At 40.7% G+C, this 20,488-nt stretch overlaps 1 protein-coding gene across 1 annotated transcript in view; it reads left to right on the forward strand.

Moving 5' to 3' along the window:
• LAMA4 (laminin subunit alpha 4) overlaps positions 1 to 20,488 on the forward strand; it is a 96,771-nt gene that overhangs the window by 32,518 nt on the left and 43,765 nt on the right. Inside the window, exons 3-8 of the mRNA XM_071741133.1 lie at positions 2,243 to 2,367; positions 7,087 to 7,167; positions 12,291 to 12,505; positions 15,965 to 16,060; positions 17,373 to 17,524; positions 17,664 to 17,774. Coding sequence (XP_071597234.1) covers positions 2,243 to 2,367; positions 7,087 to 7,167; positions 12,291 to 12,505; positions 15,965 to 16,060; positions 17,373 to 17,524; positions 17,664 to 17,774 — 780 coding nt within the window. The remainder of the gene's footprint in view (positions 1 to 2,242; positions 2,368 to 7,086; positions 7,168 to 12,290; positions 12,506 to 15,964; positions 16,061 to 17,372; positions 17,525 to 17,663; positions 17,775 to 20,488) is intronic.

The raw sequence follows: 20,488 nt of genomic DNA on the forward strand, positions 1-20,488 counted from the left end.
CACCACAGCCATTTCCTAGATGCTGTGACAACTTTGAACAGATTATAAGAGGTTCCCTGCAGGGCCCTCTCAAAGGTGTCTGCAGCCTGTACTGGGTCTCCAGTGGTGACAATAGGAGATCCTGTCTGTGGAGGGTACCTGGCCCAGCTTCTGAAGTCTCTGCTTCATACTCCACAAGTATCCTCAGCTGTTCTATTTGGGTATGGTAGTAGGTGCATACCTCCTGAGTCCTTAAATATCAATCTATTAATCTGTTGCGTATGAATTCCTCTAGGAAATCCCTTTTTGTTCCTGCAAATACTGTCATCTCCTGCCAGCAAGTTGCAGAAGTGTCTTACCTCCTGTGTAAAGCAGTACCTTTTAAAGTCAGTGCCCCTCAGCTGTCACATTGCAGGATTTGGGTGAACAATTGCCCTGTATTCAGCTCGTATACCAACTTTGTGATTTTATGTAACCCAAACCTCCTGTCAGATTTTCTCTCCCAGCTGAGCAGCCCTGGCACTTTTGCTCTCTGTTTTTAAGACAATGATGAATACCAAATAAAACTGGTCTTAACACCCAGGCCTAGGTGACCAAGTAGTGACTCTTCCCCACTCTGAATAGTGACCATTACATCCTACCCATTACTTCCTATCTTTTATCAGCTTTAAGTCCATAAAAGAAACTAAGAACCAACTTAGCTGGTTGGTTCTAAGAACCAACCAACTTTTTTAGAAGTCCAGATATGTTATGTCTCCTGCGGCCCAGTCATACACTTGCTATTTGCACCATTATACAGCAGGCTCATGAAGGAGGAGCTCCTGACTCAGATGTCATGTACAAGAGATCTTCTTTATTCTAGACACTGTCATCATAACAAGGATGGAAATCATATCCATCCATCCATAGTTTCCATGCTGTTTGTTTCTGCTATTTGTAGGAGTAAAGAGGAATGAATCAAGCACGCTAACCCAAAACTACATCACATATGCACTGATGGAGCAGTTCTCCACATTTTTCTGCCAAAGAGCCAACTTCTTGCTGCCTCAAGCCTCACATGGATGTTTGCATCTGTGCTGTATTGGTACGAAGTTCCGATTCCAAGACATTACAAAACTCATCATACAATTACAAGAGAAAAAAGCACTTCTCATCCTTCCTACTCTTTTAAAATAATTTTTCATGACATCTTGAATTCAGAAGATTGCAGGGTTTTTTATGGCAACTTCTGTTTATTTTGCTGAAGTGGAAAAGGGGACAGGCATCTGCAGGAGTAACAAGGCTGACTGAAGCTTGAATGACTTTCAAGTTCTATTTAGAGTTCTTTAGAGCAAACCATGACTTCTTTTGTTGCAACTGAAAATTACATTTTTGAGTTTGAAATTATCCAAGAGGCACAATTTTGTACCTAGTATAATGACATAATTTTTAAAAATATATTTTATAATAATTACCACAGCTTGATCTAATTCCTTGGAGCCCAAACAATATTGATTAGTGGATGACTTGCCTCTGTGTGAGGAAGAGTATTTCCTCACAAAAATTAAAGTGTGGAAATGAAACTTGCTAATAAAGTGAGTGACATTTTGTGTAGTCGCTCTACAGTTTATAGAAAGGCCAGTTTTAGAAGACTTTGTTTTCTTTTCTCCATTAAGGGGACCTCCTTTAAGGATGAGAAAAGGTGTAGTGATAACACATCCTTTTATGCTGGTACCCTTTTCATCTCAGGAGAAAAGCATCAGAGCCACTGGTGTATTAACAACCATTTGCAGGCAAATTCCTCTGGTGCTCTTCTCCAGTGATCAACTCCAGCAAGCACCCTTGCTGAAATCTGGATCTAGACTGAAATCTGATGATAGCACTTAGCAGCACATATTTTTCATTTTGTTTTGGTGTCAATGAAAGGCTTTTTTTCCTACTGACACATGCAGCTCAAAACAGAGCTGATGGCTACACACCTAAGTACCCCTGACATGTCTGCAGTCTGCTGTGCTGCTTCTGCTCCAGCACCTGGCAGGCACATATGTCTGTTTTGTCCTGTACCAATCCTTGTCAACATTTGTTGGCTGGTCAGTATAATAATTTATAGCATTTTTATTTGTAGCAGTACTAGCTGGTTTGGCTTCATTTATCAATGTCTTGAAGGGTCAGGGTCTGGCATCTGACCCTGTTCTACTTGGCTGGGTCCTCAACTAAATAAATTCTTTCTGAATTAGGCAGCACCTCTGTTTAACTTTCACCACTCTCTCTCTTTCCACTGAAGGGCTGCCAGAGAAACACAACAGGACAGCACTGCGAGCAGTGTCCAGATGGCTTCATTGGTGATGTTGTCAGAGGAGTGCCCACGTTCTGCCAGCCCTGTCCCTGCCCCCTGCCAGCACTTGCCAAGTATGTAAAGAGTATTTTCTTCTCTTTGATTTGGGTTAGCTTTGGCCCTTTCTAAGGCGAGGGCAGCATCCCTGCTTTGATGCAGGAGACAAAAGGCGCCACCCTCACCAACAAGAGGAAAATAAGAGGACTTCATCTGGTCCCATTTATAATTACAGGAAACCATTTCATTTAGAAGATGTAAAATTTACGTAAATGCTTCCATAAATATTACCATGAGGGAGGAGAAAATATCTGAGCAAATTCAGGTTCCTGAAGGGGGCCTACATGAAAGCTGTGGAGGACAATTTTACAAGGGTATGTAGGGATAGGACAAGAAGCAATGGTTTTGAACTGGAAGAGGGTAGATTTAAGTTAGACATTAGGAAGAAATTATTTACTGTGAGAGTGGTGAAACCCTGGAACAGGCTGCTTAAGTAAGTTATGGATGTCTCATCCCTGGAAGTGTTCAAGACCAGCTTGGATGGGGCTTTGAGCAGCCTGGTCTAGTGGGAGAAGTCATTGCCCAAGCCAGGAGGTTGTAGCTAGATGACCTCAAAAGGTACCTTCCAACCAAAAACATTCTATGACTCTCCCTCTGTTAAGAAGGAGAGATTATTTAGCTGCCTGCTTACTTATAAGAATCACTCAAAGACAAATTCACTAGGAAGGTAGCATCACACATGTATGTGGCTGAAACAGACCCAGATCAAGCCCTGACCCTGGAGCATAAAACCACAAGGATAAAACAAACCATTTTTGCATAACCAGGCGGCTCCTAAGCAAAGAGCAGCTGGGTCTGATCAGTAGAGGAACTGTTGAAAAGAAAGGGTTGGAGGACTCTGTGACAGGTAAGGTACCCTTCAGCTGATATACAGGTACTTTGGGGTGAGAACCTCTGAAGCCTGACAGAAAATCGAGATCAAGCCAAAAAGCTCCCACTGTTATCTACTTTTTGCATTCAGAAAAAACAACTACAAATCATGACCGGCTATTAGAAGCTATTAGAGGCATGCCAGTAATGCAGCTGAAAGAAATTATTCACTTCCTCTTGCTTGAGGTCCATGCTCTGGGAGAGAGGCATCTGTGCAAATCCCACTATAGTGCACAGAGGAGATGAGACTAAACACTTGCCAATGGGTGGAAATGATTTTTTAGCAAACTACACACTCCCCTCATGTTGTTTCCCATTCTGCTTTCATCAGGATTATCAACATAGGGGAATTTCATGACTGTATTTGTTTGCTGTTGCTATAGGATTACTCAGAAGCCTTAAGGTGGGATGAGCTGCATTTTGCTCAGCTGCTTAGTGGCACAAACCCAAAATGGCAACAGAGCAAAATCACTCTGGCCAGACACCCACAGATCGCCTCTTGGCTTTTGCAGTGAGCTACAGATACATGAAGAGGACTGTGGAGTGAAAAAGAGCTATTGTTGCAGAACTACAGTTTTTCTTGAATTAGAGAGGAAATCCTCCAGAGAAAGAACCTGGCTTTGCTGACATGTAGAAAGGCTCAGGAGTGAGCGAGCTCACAGGCAAAGAAGATCTCTTCCTCCAGTTCCAGTAGCAGGTGCAATGCCAGAAATAGTCAGGAGCAGTGCCTTTTCCTCAGCAAAGTGATTTTTTTTTTTAAAAATTGTTGAGCACAGAGCAGCCTCTTTCATGTAAGTAGCTGTTCTTTCAGCCACAACCTGGGCAACACATACCTGGGGCACTGCCTCACAAGACCCAGCCTCTACTAACCATGGTCAGTCAAACAAAGCCTGGTCTGTCCTCCCTATAGTGTCATTTGGCAGAGCACAGCTGTGTCTGCTTTCACCCAGCCCCCTGCCCAACCCTACCAGGCTCTGCAGCAGTTTCCCCTGACAGCAGGTAGCTGCCTGCCCACCAGCCCAGCAGGGCTGAGTGCAGTGGGAGCATCAGGGACCTGAGCTATAGGCTGTCTCTGCAGTGTGATGGGAGAAGGATGCAGAGACCAAGGAGCATTCTCTGCTTCAACATGCTCCTTAGCATTTCTGCTAGGGACATAATGCTTCTCCTATTCCAGACTACTAGGGGGGAAAAGAAGGAACGAACCTAAAGAACAGTGTGGGGTTGGGAAGGCAGAACCAAAGTTAAAGGGAGTATTAGTAGCAATATAGGAGTTGGACTTGACAGCTGCCATGGGTCCCTTCCATCTCAGGATATCATGGAAACATACGATGGTTTAGGTTGGAGGGGACCTTTCCAAATCTTCTAAGTCCAACCCCTTCTTCAAATGACATCTTCAACCAGATCAGGTTGCCCAGAGAGCCATCTGACCTGGCCTTGAATGTTTCCAGGGATGGGGCTTCTACCAGCTTACTGGGAAACATGTTCCAGTATTTCACCACCCTCACAGTAAAAAAATTCTTTATACCTAGTCTAAATCTACCCTCTTTGAGTTTGAAACTACACCCCCTTGTCCTGTTACAAGAAGCCCTGCTAAAGGTTTGTCCCAATCTTTCTTATAGGCCCCACTAACTAATGAAAGGCTGCAATAAGGTTTCCCCAGAATCTTCTCTTCTCCAGGCCCCAAGCCCTTCTCCCCAGGGAGGCTCTCAATCCCTTCATTCCCCAGCCTGTATTGATACAGGGGTTGCCCCAGCCCAGGTGCAGGACCTTGCACTTGGCCTTGCTGAACCCCATAAAAACATTCTATGTTCTGTGATATGTGACTCCTTTACAGCTATGCCAGAAAAAATCCACTTCAATTTTTCAGTTTTCCCTCAGAAAAGTCCTGAAGTTAAAGAAATATTCAATCCCAATTTGCTTAAGTCTTCAATTTAAATAATACACAGAAAGTGGTTGTTCAGCTTCTTGCATGAGAGATCTGACCACAACAATAGCCTTCTGCTGGGAATGGAACAGGCAAATAAGAAGGTTTGAGCAACACTCAGCTTTTCATAACTAAAATCAAAGAACAACCATTTGTTCCTTTTTTATTATTATTATTTTTCCTCCCTTCATCCTACTCCATTTATGTTAGGGTAAAACAGTAAGTACCAGAAAGAAGCCTTAAATAAAGAACATCCAGATGATATTGTTTTGTACTCTATTTTGCTGTATAAATAGGCAGCAAATTCAAGACATGTAGACAAAGTGACAAAATCTCTAAACTGAAAGACTCATCAAATACATATTTCTTCTTGGGAACCATCTGTGTGTCTCTAGATTTTCTGGCCAGACTATCTTCATATCTGCTATCCTGGGAACTTTTGGAATAACTTTTGGACATTACACATGAAGTGTAATGTCATCTCTTAGGAATACAAAAAGGAGGAGGGAGATTGCTTCACAGTCCAGCAGATGTTTCTTCTTTTCAACCCTGGGGGAATTTTATGAACTTTTTTGCTTAAAAGATCACAAAAAAACTTTCATAAAACCTTAAGAAGGTCTTATTTCATAATTTAAATACACAACACGTTTTTTTCAACTAGGTGAAGGAATTAGCCTTCGTAAAAGACAAGGAAAGCTGCCAAACTGTTACAATATTTTCTATATGTTCTCAGGAAACCTCTGGTGAAATTAATTTGTTAATTCTGTGACTTCTCTCATTTTACATTTTCTCTGGCTATATAGAATATTTTGAGACAGCACAGATCTAGATAGAGGTTTATTTTACCCTGGTTATCCCGTCAGCTGAGAAACGCTGGTAGGAACTTAAATTATGCAGGAATTGTTGTCACCTTTAAATGCTGCTGTTTCCTGAAACGAAGAGTGCTCATGCTCAGTTCATGCTCTTTCCCATTTCCCTGAGTCTTTTTTCCTTCTGTGCAAAAACAAGACAACTTGGTCACAGCTGCCCAGCACTGTATGACTTAGGACCTGCATTCCAGCAACCCTGAGTCTGCAGCTGGCAGCTGCTACCACTCAGTTCTCTGATCACGTTCTAGGGCTGGCAGGAATTTACTCACACATATTGCAAACTAACTGAAAATATCTTTAAGACTGTAAACCTTTTTCCTGCAAATGTATTTAAGACATGTCCATTGCAGTGTTTGAAGTGTATGCAATTTGCACTTTCCACATCTAGCTGCTGCTACTCCTTGTGTCTCATATTCAGGCATATATTTTTTTAAATCCTGAAAACATAAGAAAATAAAGAAATACATTATTTAGAATCATGGCAATGAAAATGGCAGCCCAAACTGTTACTGCAGTCAGTATCACTGCTTGGCTTGTTGGTCTCAGAAGAGGCCCCAGGCTCTTTCCAGATTACTCAGAGAGGTGGCAGAGCAGCCTCAATAACTGTAAATAAGGATAGCATCTCTCAGTTCAATTTCCACCACTCAGAGCTTCCAGATTGGATTTGAATAAAAATAGGATTTGCATAGAAAATTGATGCACCTATTCCAGAGACTGGGATGCTTACTGAAAATGCTTACTGTGGTGTCTTTCATAAGTGATATTTCACTTTCATAAGTAATATCTTCACAGGAAGAAATTAGGTCTGCATGATATATACATGTAGCCTAAGTCTAAAATGTCTGAATCAAAACCTTCAGTTGTGCCTGATGTACAAGACAAGAATTATATATATGTGTGTGTGTGTGTGTGTCCATAGTGCTACACACTAATTAGCACTTTCTACAATAATTAAGAAGACTCATCATGGTCTAAAATGTATACAACACACAGAACTTAAGACTATGAATTCAGCAATGAAAAGTGTTTGCTATTGCCTGCTATTCTTCATACTCATCCTAATGATATTTCAGCTTTGCAGTGTCCTGTTACAGAAAAAGTGGAAGCGTGCGCTGTGTCTGTAAGGAAAACTATGCAGGACCCAACTGTGAAAGGTAAGAAACTAAGTGGTCAACAATACTGAAGTCCTGAAGTCTTTGAGGAAATCTTCCCATATAGGGGAGAAATCTTGTGCATCTGTTTTCATTAGGTTGAAGCATGTCTGTTGCAGGATCTCATTCAGTTCCTACTAAAAACCATAAGAACTTTTTGTGGAGACATATGAGTAGGGCAGACACTTACACCTGACGCATTTTGATCGAGTTCTTGTAGTTGGTGTACCTTGAAGTGGTGATCTTCCTAAAAGAAATACAATTTTACAAATCAAAATACAAAATAAAAATCAGAAACAGCAGCTGACTGAAAAATCACCACCACTCAGATGTAAAACATGTAGCAGAATTCTATCAAAATTTTTTTTCACAAGGCAAGGGGAAAACCCGTTATCTAGCAAAATCCTTAATGAGCAGGTGCAGATTTTTTAGTTAAATTTTAAATGTACTTCATGGACATAATTCAATAAAGTGAAGCAAACAACCCTAGGCCAGTGTTGCTTTTCAAGTTTCTCTTATGCCCATAAAAAATTCCAGAGAATATCCTCTAAATAACAAAGTACACAAATAAATTGATCTATACAGAAGAAATACAACTTTGCTATCTTGTAAATCTTCATCTTACTCACTGTGAACATACATGGATGATATTTCAATGAATGTCAGAGGTCTGATTATAATTCAGAAGTTCTTCTTGAGCAGCCAATAAATTAAAACAGCTCTAACACAAATACTGTTTTATATGGATATAGAATGAGTAGCTCAGAATGGCTCCCTGGAAACCTCTTTTTGTTTTTGTGTAAAGCCCTTGAAGTATTTAAAACATCATTTCACTGCAATTAATGGGCAAGTATTGAATTTGAATGATACTTAATATAACTATTATAGAAGGGAGAAAGGGGAAAGAGAATGCTTAAGATGTAAAGAGAAATCGATATGAAAAAGGTAAGATGAAGAAAAAAGGTTAAGGCTTCTGCCCTTGTAGATGATGCAAAAACTTCAGCATATTACCTCTCCATCACTAACATGATGGCATCAATAGTGAAAGCTCTTTAGACAGATAATACAAAAATAAAAAATACAACCTTATTTCCAAGCCTATAGCTGCATTCTTTTGTTATTCCAAAATGTCAAATTTATACACAAAGGATAATACAGGCAATTAAAAGGTTAGCAAAGTTTCTTAATGGTTATTAAAATGTCAGCCTAGACTACAAACAATTCAAATCCTATTAAATGTGTAGCAGATGTATAGGAACAGCAGAAAATAGCATCAGCTTTGTTTTCTGATAGCCACTACCCAGCCTGATACAGTGCATCTGTCTTGAGGAAGACAAAGCTGCATAGCTGGGTTAGAAAAAGCTACAGAAAGAAATCAGCCTGTCCTGGTCACGGTGCTAAGTCCTTGACTAACTGGTGGGCTATGTGACTAACCCATACAAATGGGACTTTCCTTCTGGTAGGCTCCTAGTCCTGCTCCCATTTTTGTCAGAAATTATGAAAAGTGATTCAAAGCCTAAAGAGAAATGTTTTGATTGTCCCTGTCTTCTTGCTAAAGAGTAAGTCCCTGCCTCACATGCACCGCAGCAGGACACTGACACCACTCCCTGCTCCCACCATCAGCCATGGCACCATCAACATGCTGGCAGGAGAACTGGAGGGTCCTGAGGAAGAAGGGGTATTGCCCCTGTCCATCTCCTCAGCCCAAGCAGTAGGTTGTTTCCCCAGGGACAGGAAGGCTTCATCCTGGCTACATATTGGTCTCCCTCCAAGCTCTCCATGCTGATGGGCCATGGGGCTACAAGTTGCAGAACACTCTTCCATGTGCAGCTCCTAGCATCTCCAGGGCAGCACACCAGGAGGCAATCCGCTCCATTTCCTCTGGAATTTGGGTAGGAGGCTTTCTTGTGCAGCTCCTATTCAGTTCATGTTTGCCAGCAAATGGTGTGAAATCACAGAGGCCTTTGCTAGAAACTGAGAAAGCCAGCTTCCCAATTCAAAATTCGGGAATGAATCATTTTGCTCCCGGACTTAAGCAATAACATAGTAACGTGGTGGCGGATGCAATCCAGTTTTTTTTTTTTTTGTTGCCCAAAAGTTAATAAAAAATAACGGAACAAATGATACTCTAGTGTCCAACCTGAATAGATGAAAAAGGTTCTTTTGGCATTGCCAGGGAAGAGGAATTTAATTTCTTACTCACTGATAATTACAGGAAGCATGCATGGCTGCAAAATGAAACAGAGATAACTTAGAAACTTTATTATGGGAGAGGAAATATCTTTTGTTAGCAACAAAGAATCATTTATTGATACAACAGAAGAAGGACATTTGCCACAGGCCTCTACTTTTTCAGGCTGTGAGAGCTGGAGCAGTATGTTTCCATACAGCTGCCTCTACTCTTATGTGTGAAAAACTGTTCCAAACAGGCCAAGAACAGTTTAGTCCTATGAAATGCACTGAATGGCAAAGGGGAGGAGAAAGTGAAGGTTCTTTCCATTTATTTTCAGCTCTTAAAGTTTCTATTCGTGTTAGACAGCTACTCCAGACGAAGAGATACAGCTAAAGAAAGTGAATCAGATGGTCATAAAAAGCAGCACTTAGAAAACAAATCTAAGGGGATGTGAGGAACTGAACCGTCCACTGCATTTCTGGCAATGAACTGAGTGGTATAGTTCAGAAAAGAAAAAAAAAAAAAAAAAAAAAAGAAAAAAAAGAAAAAAACCCCACCAAAAATAATAAAAAAAAAAAACAGAACACCACTTTGTCCTGATGAGAGGGCAGATGTTGTGGGCCTGGCAGGACTAACATAGAGTCTTTGGTAGATACAGGAAGAAAGGCAGAGCTGGGGAGCTGTAAGCAAAGCACTGGTCTGGCCCCAGCACTGCTCAGCAGCTTCTGTGACTTGGTGGCCACATCAGACAGATGACCATTTGGAAAAAAGCTAGCTACATAAAAAGCAACTCTGCAAGATTTTAAGAGTTCAGAATAAACCAAATGGTTCATGGCTATTTAAAAAAAAATAAAATAGAGAGGGGTTTTTTTCTTGTTCAAACTTCATAAGCACTCCAGAATTCTGAAACTTGGGGAAATACTACAGTCTCAGGCTGCCTTAAATACTAGAAAATCATAGCAAAACTTTTGGCATGACTAAATAGTTGCATTTCCCATCACTTCCTGCTTTAACTCCCATGGGAGTGAGGAGTAACTCCACAAAAGTCAGCTAAATCATGCTCATTATGCTTCATGTTGCAGTCACAGTTCTTCAAGGGGTGGACAGAACTTCAGGTCATATTTTTATTCCTTTCATCTGGGTCACCCAAATGATAAGATCTGCACAAAAGATTCTGGCAGTGCTGCAAAGAGACAAACAGTGTCTTTGCCACTGGCAAAGACAGCATTTGATGCAGCCAAGTGGTTTATATTAAGATGCTTAAAATTTTGTGTCTTTTTACTGTGGGGGTACAGGATTGGAACATGAACAAAGCAGCATTGAGGAAATTACTTTCTTTATTCAAAAATAAATAAATCAGCAACTGTAGCAACAGATCAAAACTGGAAGCTCTTATCAGATCTCCCACATTTTCATTGTTCAGACATGGAGGAACCTGGATTTGAGTATGTACAGATTTTAGGAGACAACAGACCCTCAACTCAGGTCCCTAGCCAGAAATTTGTGAAAATTGAGCTAAACTGCCTGAGAGCTTGCCGTCCCTGCCAACAAACAGCAGAATAAATGGTATCCTAAAACAGAACTTTATGGATGGGAGAAAAGACAAGGAAAACATGGTGATAAAATAGGATTAAATACAATAGATGCTCCTTTCCTAAATCACTGCAGGCAACTATTCAATCCTCCAATTTCTTCAATGAGCAATTGGAATGCCAGAGAGTTATCCCCCTCCCCGCGGTGACTCTTCCTTCTCCGTTTAGGGATGCGAGTCCGTGATCTCTGTGTAACTCAGGCTGCTGAGTCGTGAACACTCCTGCCACCCCACGGTGACACCGTGAATGACGAGGGCTGCCCCAGTCCTGCCGACTGACCCTCCAGACCATCGGCTTCTGCTCTGCGCTGCTCCAGCCGCAAAATCCTCCAGCAAAACCCTTGCTCGATGATTTGCTCACACGAGCTGCTCCATGCCCTCTCTAGTACCGGCTCTGTTTGCCTGTTTGTTCCTCTACCTCCTAAGATTAAGCAAACTCCCTGTGACCAGCAGAAACTCCTTCAACTGAGACCCTGTCTTTCCAAATGATGATCCCTGTTTTTCTAGCTTGGGGCTACTGGTCACCCAGGGATGTTATGTATCTCTGGTTTGTCTAGACTCTCAAAGTCCACTACAGTTTAAACATCTCTTGCATTTTAAGATGCATCAAGATTTCAAATTAAATACTGCTCAAAAGTGAAATGTGGACACTTTTCAGGCCTCGTTACCCATGTCCCTCCCTCCCTCAGCAAACCAACAGAAGAATCTTTCCCTCCTGGGCTGCTCTCAGCCTTTTGCCCTCAGCCCAGAGGTTAACACCAAACAAATCTGAAAATTAGAGGCTGGTTCAGAGCTTGTTCTTTTCTGCAAAAAAACCAGAAACCATCTCAATGCTGCACTGTACAATTATTTATATAATTTTTTTTTTTCTGGTCAGTACTTTGTTGTATCATTATAATGAAAATCAGGTCTGAACTTCCTCTGAGTTTCAGCATCATGAACCACAGTTTCTTGCTCCAGTTTCCTATGTAACACAATATAGTGGGTGAGATCCAAAGCTGAAAGTGGACAAAAATAAACTAGAGCTGCCTTTCTGCCAAGGTCATTTTTTCATAGATTTTAAAACAATGAGGAACAAGACATTTTGATGCTAAAGACACACTGAAAAAAAATCAAATCAGACTGGTGTGACTGAGATACCAGGAGTGTTCAAGAAGGGAAAACTGTATAACTTGATTGTTATGGATTGAATTTAGAGCACAAAACAGTCTCTGCAGGAATAATTTTCCTGATTTTCCTTCTGTCCTTTAGTAGCCACAGGCCATCATCAATTCCTGGTGACACAAATAAGGTCAGAGAAAAAACAGCACCATGAAAGCAAATGTCATTGTTCGTCATCACTGGGCTTTCTCTTCCTTTCAGGTGTGCACCCGGTTACTATGGGAACCCCTTGCTTACTGGAAGCACTTGCAAAAAATGTGACTGCAGTGGCAACTCAGACCCAAACCTGATTTTTGAAGACTGTGATGAAGTGACCGGCCAGTGTCGCAACTGCCTGCGCAACACCACAGGGTTCAAGTGTGAACGATGTGCTCCGGGTTACTATGGGGATGCCAGATTTGCTAAAAACTGTACAGGTATTGTCGAGCAGAATTCCATTCAGCATGGTCCCATATGTCTGTGTAATCCTCTATTTCCACAGCAGAAATTACTACTTTCAGGGGCTAGTGAAGTGCTCCCCAGGTGATCTTATCAAAACATACCTACACAGAGGGGCCAAAGAGGTTTACGCCCTGTGGTACAATTATTCTCTTAATTTACATGGATTTAAATTCAAAAGGGGCTTTGGCCTCATGCCCTTTGTCCTCGCTTTGGCTCTGGGAAGAGAGATTACATCCCCTTTCAAAGCACTAAGCAGTAACCACAGCTAATGGCAAAATGCAGGTGCTCAGGAGCAAGGATATTGGGACTCCACCCCCCCCCCCCCCCCTTTTGACAAGGTCTTTCCCTCAAGTACCAGAACACAAATGGAGGAGATGGGTCACTCCTAGCTTTTAGTGTTGCGGCGAGCCTTCTTTCTTTCGGGGACTCGGTTCTTCTCCGGGAGCTCTTTCCTGCTGTTCCGTTCCTCTCCTCAGGCGTCTTCATCTGCTTCTGACTCTGCTTCTGGGAGCATGCCTTTTACCTTGCCCTTCAGCCCCGCCCATTTCCGGCTGGGGCAGGCCCTAATTAGTGGGCACACCTGGGCTTAAGCTCCCAGTTCATTATCAGTGACACCTGAGGACTTGTGGTCTCCTCTACATTTTAGCATAACTCAAAGACACAGCCAAAGATACAGCCAAACATATACCCAACCCAGACCTCTGAAATGGTCCAGAATCCCAAGGTACACAGCTACAGACCGTGATTAAACCTACATCCCTCTTGCAACTCACTGTGTTCTTGGACTTTGCTTTTGACTAATTTACTATAAAGTGTTAGAGTATGTTTTAGGACCTGAAGGTTGTATGTTTCATACTGAAGTCCTGTTTGTGCTGTCTTTGGTAGGGGATGTGTGATACCACTAAGATCCTTCTGGTTTTATGTTCTAGTAAGACCTAGAAATTGTGTGTTCATCTCCAGGATGTAATTCACATCTCTAAGTCATGTCCTTAAATTCCACTTATGCTGAACAGGGAAAGGTGGTGCTCACATACAATAATCCCAAAAGCCAATCCCAGCTATCCAAACTAGTTAAAAGACAGAAGCTGTAGAGAACAGGGTGCTTCCTGCCTGGATTTAGGCCCCCAAGACATTCTTGAAATTCAACATATCTGTCATTTTGAGGTTGCAAAATCAAACCTTGTTTATGCACTTGGCTGTCTACTTCAGTTTACCAGAGATATTTAACTGCAGCTTGCCTAGTAAGGAATGGCAGAATCTACTCTGCAGCTTCTGAATGCCATGAGGCAGAAGAAACACGTGCAGCACTTCAGCTCAGCAACCTGCAGCAGTCATGCCCTAGCCATGTACAAAAGCAGAGCTTTGAACAGCCAAGATTAGCTTTGCCACAAATCTGAGGATTACAGGGTATTCCAACTGTCTAAACAGATTCTGCAATACATAATTCTGGAAGGCAACTCTGAACATAATGCTTCTGAAGTGAAGCTAAGTCACACTTTCATCACTTTGGTGCAGTTTTGCTTTGCACCCCTACAGAGTCGCAGGAATTAGAGGCAGGATGCCTCAGTATTATTTATATTTCTGAGTTACAGTTTAAGCAGGATTTAACAGTGCAAATACTTCACTGCACAGGTTTTTCATGGAGACTATAATTCAGTTAGGTATTTCTCTTCATTAGCAGATTTCCTTATACTGCTTGATACTTGCTAAAAAAAAAAAAAAAAAAAAAAAAGTGCCTGGGCACTTGAATATGTTGAAATCTAGCTTTTCTTTACTTAAGAGTGAATTAGATCTTGTGGTTGTCTCTAGCAAATCATGATCTTGAAGCATTATGTTTCAAAGACTATTTCTGACTTCATCTTAATTTCTGCTAAACATCACAGTGTGTTGTACTTGACAGTACTGGACAGATTGCCAGTACTCAGTACATCCACGATACACAAACTACTCAGGCAGTTTGCAAGGCAAGCCTATGCTTTGTTTGGCATTTTAGAGATATTATTAACTCTTATACATAAAAAAAATATTGATTCTGAAATAAGACAAATACCTTCTTTAAATACAGAAAAGAAACCAGTGTAAGAAACAAAAAAATCTGTGAACATCATTTCCACAGAGTACTTCAAGGGGTAAATAGAACAAAATAATACAAAAGAGCTAAATGAGCAAATAGCTCTATCCAGCTAAAATAATCTTTTTCTCGTTCAAGCATAACACAAAATCTGTAAATTGTGGCTTTCAGCATCTTTTCAATAAAGTTTTTAACCACATGTCCTTTAGCCACACTTCAAAGCTGTCCACAAATATGCCTTAGAAATAAAGGCAATTTTAAAAGCTTTCTCCATCAGTAAACCACAGTAGCAATGAAATTCCTAATTCCCTACTAAAATGTGGTACCTTCTAAATAAGTAGACAAAAAATTGTCAGGACTTCTTTTGAAATTAATTTACTATAAGCAATTACGTAGCAAATCAAGAGTCATCCATTGAAGTAAGAAGACACAATTTGTTTTTCTTAAGCACCAATCTAATCCAATCTTGTAACTGTAATCTTTCCACCCAGGTATAGCCTAGCTCCTAGACCTATATAGAGAAAGTGAAATCTCTGCTTTTAACTGAGATTTTTCTTTCACTGCTGAACAAAAGAAATGAAAAATGAAAAAAAAAATGGAGAACCAAATGCACATTAGCATCCAGTTCATAAAGATTATGGTGAGGTCAGGATATCAATTACCCCACAAGATCCATTACAAATTTTGTTCTTTAAGTAGTACAAAAACCGAATAGTTCTACTAACACTAGGTCAATTACACAGAATTACTCCAATGGTAGAGCACCATATTAGCGATTAGGCTATATTACACATTTTCCCTCATAATTCCTCAGATGTGCAATGTGGAATGTAACTACAAGGATAAGTCCTAGAGAATAATTAATGGATTTCAACGAAATGGCAGTAACCAGTTTTGTTGTATGAGATTCTGCTGAAACCATGAACCACAAGAGCAAAACTATTTGCAGATACGTTGTTGCTGTTCTCATGCTTGAGTTTCTGTTATTCTGTTGAAGTTTTCAAAGAATATTTTAATCTTTAAAATCATGGATTTTAAAAGGCAAATTAAACCTTGAAAGAGACACTTTAGATTAAATATTTTAAACATTTTAAACATTTTTTAAATTCGCCAATGTTGGCAATAATTATATAGCTTACTCAAGTTTAAAAAATGTAAAACCTCATTTGTTCTTTATTGTAAGAAGTAGAAGATGTTTACATTTTGGTACACTCAAGCTGATGATAGAATTGGAGTCTCTTGATTTTGGTTTGACTATCCATTCACAGCCCTATGTACCGTCATTTCACTATTCTGGGGAGGGGAAAGATGGGTGGCACATTTTCAATATTATTCTTTCAAAAATCCTTTCTTTTTCCACTAGAATGTAACTGTGGAGGGAGAATGTGTGACAGCAAGACTGGAGAATGCCTAGCAGACAGTCCTGAACTTTCTACTGGCACAGACTGCCCAACCATCAGTAAGAAGATTACCATCAGAACACCAAAAAAAATAGTATCACTCTTGTCTTTGGTTGCTAACAAATGTTAACCTAAGAACTTCATTCTCCAGTGGGCTTGAGCCTTTGACCTTGGTCCCACAGGGCACTTAAACCTTGTGAACATGCATGATGCCCCACTAACTGAGTATTTAAACATGCTCTCACTTCCCTGACTGAGAATATGCATAGGTCCAACACCGTGATACAGGCTGAATGTTTAGGTACAAACTGCAGAGCAGTAGGAAAGGATCAGCAACGCCATTTCTCAGTGAATTTCAGAGATTTTGAGACTTAGTGCCTGCAAAATATTCCAGACTAAAAAATTGCCATCACAGCTTTACCTGTGCTGTCTTGCACACCACTTCCTTGTTTTTCAGTTGTACACCTAATACAAGTTGTTGCTGTTGAAAACTTGACGTACAGGCAGTTTCTTTTCCACTATCATCTCACCTATTTTACTGACAGGAAGCCTGGGGCATTTCCAGAAGCACTATGTTCTAACTATTGGTAACCACTGATGTATTTATATGTTAGTATAAGTATGCACGTGGTATAATGCATACCATATAGCACATATGGATTCTTAAGCCTACTCCCAAGAAAAGGGACTGTGTACCTGAAAATGCAGCCAGAAGGAAAACATGTGAGGGCTGCTGCCACCAAGAATACAGACTATATATTAGCAAGCAAAAGTTGCTGTAGGAATATGTTTCACATTTCTTGCCTTTAGTGGTGGCACCAATGTCACTAAAACCAAGATGGTATTGCCAGATTTCAGCAGGGACCAAGATATAGCTCTGCACAAACATATTCCAAACATATCATAACTGTGTTTTTAGAGGTTGCCTTCTTAATTTAATAGGCAGCCAAGAGCCCATCTGCTGGCCATCCTTACTCTGTATACTACCAAAATTTAAACATAGAGTGTTGGGTTCTGACAAAATGAAGTTGTTTTTTTGACCCCCATCTGTTGTTCTTTGGGCCACAAACATGCAGAGCCTCTATGGAATAGCCAGGAAATGCCTCCTCTCTCTCCCCCTACTGATTATGGAACTCCTGAAGCATGGAACAATCCCATCTGGTGCTGCTTAGCGGGAGCATCTTGGCTGTCCTGTGGGACCTTGGAAGCAAACAGATGAAAGTTAAAGTAAAATGGATACCCATCAGCATCCATCAATGATAAAGAGACAGAGTACCATGGGGCAAGAGCACTAAAAAGTGAATTTTAGTTATTTGCTGTTAACTGACACAAACACTACAGAAAAATGACACTCTCTTATTTTCTTATCAGGCTGCGATAAATGTATTTGGGATTTAACAGATGACATCCGATTAGCAGTGCTGGCTATTGATGAAAACAAAGCAACTTTACTGAGCATTTCCACAGGTGTTGCAGCTCAGAAGCGCTTGAATGACTTGAACCTCACTGCCACCCATCTCCAGGTACAAATGGATTTCATTTCATTTTTTAATGTTATTCTAATCTATCAATTTCCATTTCATTCCTGTAGATTTTAATCCCTTCCCTCTCCAGGGAAATAACTTGTTTTCAGATACACTTACTTTTTTCCCTCACACGCAGGCAGCAATGTCTGAAAAAAAGAACCATGCTGTACTTTGGACCATCCAGGTTGATGATGCTGCAGATGAAATGAATGATCTCTTGAGAGAGGCAGCAACACTTGATGAACAGGTTTGTTGATAGCCCCCTGCCAAAGCTCTAAGGATTTGCTGTTTGACTTATTTTCGTTATGATATCTGAGGTTAACATAGACTAACTCCAGTTGGAAGGGACCTAAAACAATCATCCAGTCCTACTAGCTGACCAGTTCAGTTGTACTATGGACCAAAAGTTAAAGCATTTTGTAAAGGACATTGTCCAAATGCCTCTCAACACTGCGGCATTGATCACCTCTCTAAGAAGCCATCCCGGTGTGTAAGCACCCCATCCGTAAAGAAATGTTTCCTGACATCTAGAGTAAACCTCTAGGTTCACCAAAAAAGAGTGGGAGTGCCCTGAAAGATAGTAGGGAGACCTTTCTATTTATCTGTTTCTGAAATTTCTACTTTGCTTAAATTCTGAATTAAAGCACAAATGACCTATCAAGTCTTCTTCCTAGTAAAGGATGGATGTAGGGCCAAAGTTTGTTGAATGTGGTCAGAGATTTGTCACTGGTCACAAAAAGCCTCCCCTCAGAATTTGACTTTCTACCACCACCTCTACACAGCATGTACACATTTCATCTGAGATAGGCACACTGCCTTCCTATTTCAAATCTTGTTTCTTAATTAAGCAAAGTAACCAACAGTAAAGTAATTCAGGCTGACTTTGGGACTATCTATGCTACATGTAAATTAAATTAGCCCTGATTCCACACTTCAAAATATATTACAAAACAGCCAGCTTAAAAGGTTTTTCACGTACCCACTGAAATGGCAGCCTGATCAGCACTCAGTATATGTTTTAATACAACTGTAATCATAAATGTTGCATCCACATTCAATTGCCAGGCTATAAAATCAAGGTCATTTGCTTTCAGCTCACATAACACATTCATTGCAACCTAGGATAATACTGATATATATGTCAAGAGAATAGTAATAAAGTTCAAAATTTACTCTCCCCTATTTTAAACAGATATTATTAAAGAGATTTCTGTTGCTAAGATATATATGTTAGTGAGATACATCACTCTCTATTATTGCTAGAGATAACCACAGCTGTAGTATAGCTACATTAGATTTGATGCTTATTCCAAAGTGCCAGAATTAACTTACCAATTCCTTCACAAGACAAATTAAAATTACACCTTGGACTAAAACTCATGTAGCAGAGCAGACAGCAGAATAAAACACAAAAGAAGAGTAGAAAGGACTGTACAGATGGATTGAAAATTTGGGCTTGGGTGTTTTTAATCAGCACTTACTTAGCAGAAAGGGCACTGCAGAATTACAGACTATGCCTGTGCTCAAGAGAAGTTTGATTAAATCAGCACTCACACACACACACAAACACCCCTGTATCTGTGAAAATCTGGCAGAGCTCACACACCTCATTGTCCTTCTAAATAGTTGGTAGGCTAGAAGGATTAAGGATTAAGTCATTATATTTTCTAGGAATATTTAGTGAATTTTGGTAACCCTTTTGTCATCTTTACTACTAGTTGGGGATTTCATAGATCATTTCTCAGTTTGATTGTCCCTGAACCAATAAACTCAGCATTTCTGCCTGGTTGTTTCTAAAGCTTGTTCCACATGAATACTTGTGATTGCTTTTAAAGGCAGGACAAGTATGGCCCCAGACTCTCACAGTGGAAGGAAGGCCACAGTAATGACTCTGAATATATAGAACTTCTTTCTCTTTTAAGGCACTTTTAGGGAAAGTGGATGCTAGGGCCTTGAATGGGTTTTGCAGAGATGTACCACATGTGCCATTTAAAGTACTTCACATGCATGTCCCCATGTCTGAGGGGGTCCCTGGAGACTGTGATCTAAAACCCAAAGGCAGTACAAATGCACAAACTATAGGCAAATCCTCCTGCCTATAGTGGAGGATTGTGGAGAATAATTGTGGCCTGTGATTCCCTGAGTCTGCTTGGAGTGAGGTTAAACAGTGCTTAGCTCAGTCCCAAATATTTGGCAGAGACCTGGGAAAGCTGAGAGCTTTTCTTCGTGGGCTCTCAGCAATTTTCAGGGTGAGACTCTGTGTATCAGTGGGAATCTGGGGGCCCCCAGGAGCCTCCTGGATTACTGCTGCTGTGTTAACCATCAATGTCTTAGCAATCAGCAGAACTCCCTCAGCAACTCCTTATGAGTTCAATAGCTAAATTAAAATTAGGAGAGGAAAGAGAATTATGTAAAGGCAAGTGTGTGTAAAAACAGTAGCACGTAGTTTAAAATAATCATGAAGTGGTGATGCTAAGTAACAGAGCATTTTCAAGAAATCCTGACACCAGTAGAGGAACATTAATAGAAAACAGATTGATTTCTCTTCCAAGCCTAAAAACAACAAATGCATAGAAATAAAATTAAAACATTCCTATAAGCCCTGAAATTTGTTTTATTTGGGTGCCCATCCATTTCTGCAGTTCTGGTCACCCTAGCCCTCCCTTCAAGGACCACCTGGTCCCTCTGCAAACCCAGAATGAAAACAGTGTTTGCAGTGTTTGTGGGTTATGGCTGCTGCTCGCAACAAACCTGCAGCCAAAGCAAGGTGGAGCAGTACAGGGCTGGAGGGCAGCAGTAGAGTCCTCTCAAGTCCTTCCAGCAGCATTAAGCAAGCATTATGTAGGCACACCAACAGCCAAATATCTTCTGACTTAGAGGTGTCAGGGCACCCCAAACCCAGCAACTAATTTTACAGTGAGAATTTTTTGTTGATGCAGCCACAAGGGGTGAATCAAACAC

This window comes from Heliangelus exortis, chromosome 3, assembly GCF_036169615.1.
Source record: "Heliangelus exortis chromosome 3, bHelExo1.hap1, whole genome shotgun sequence".
NCBI classification, from domain to species: domain Eukaryota; kingdom Metazoa; phylum Chordata; class Aves; order Apodiformes; family Trochilidae; genus Heliangelus; species Heliangelus exortis.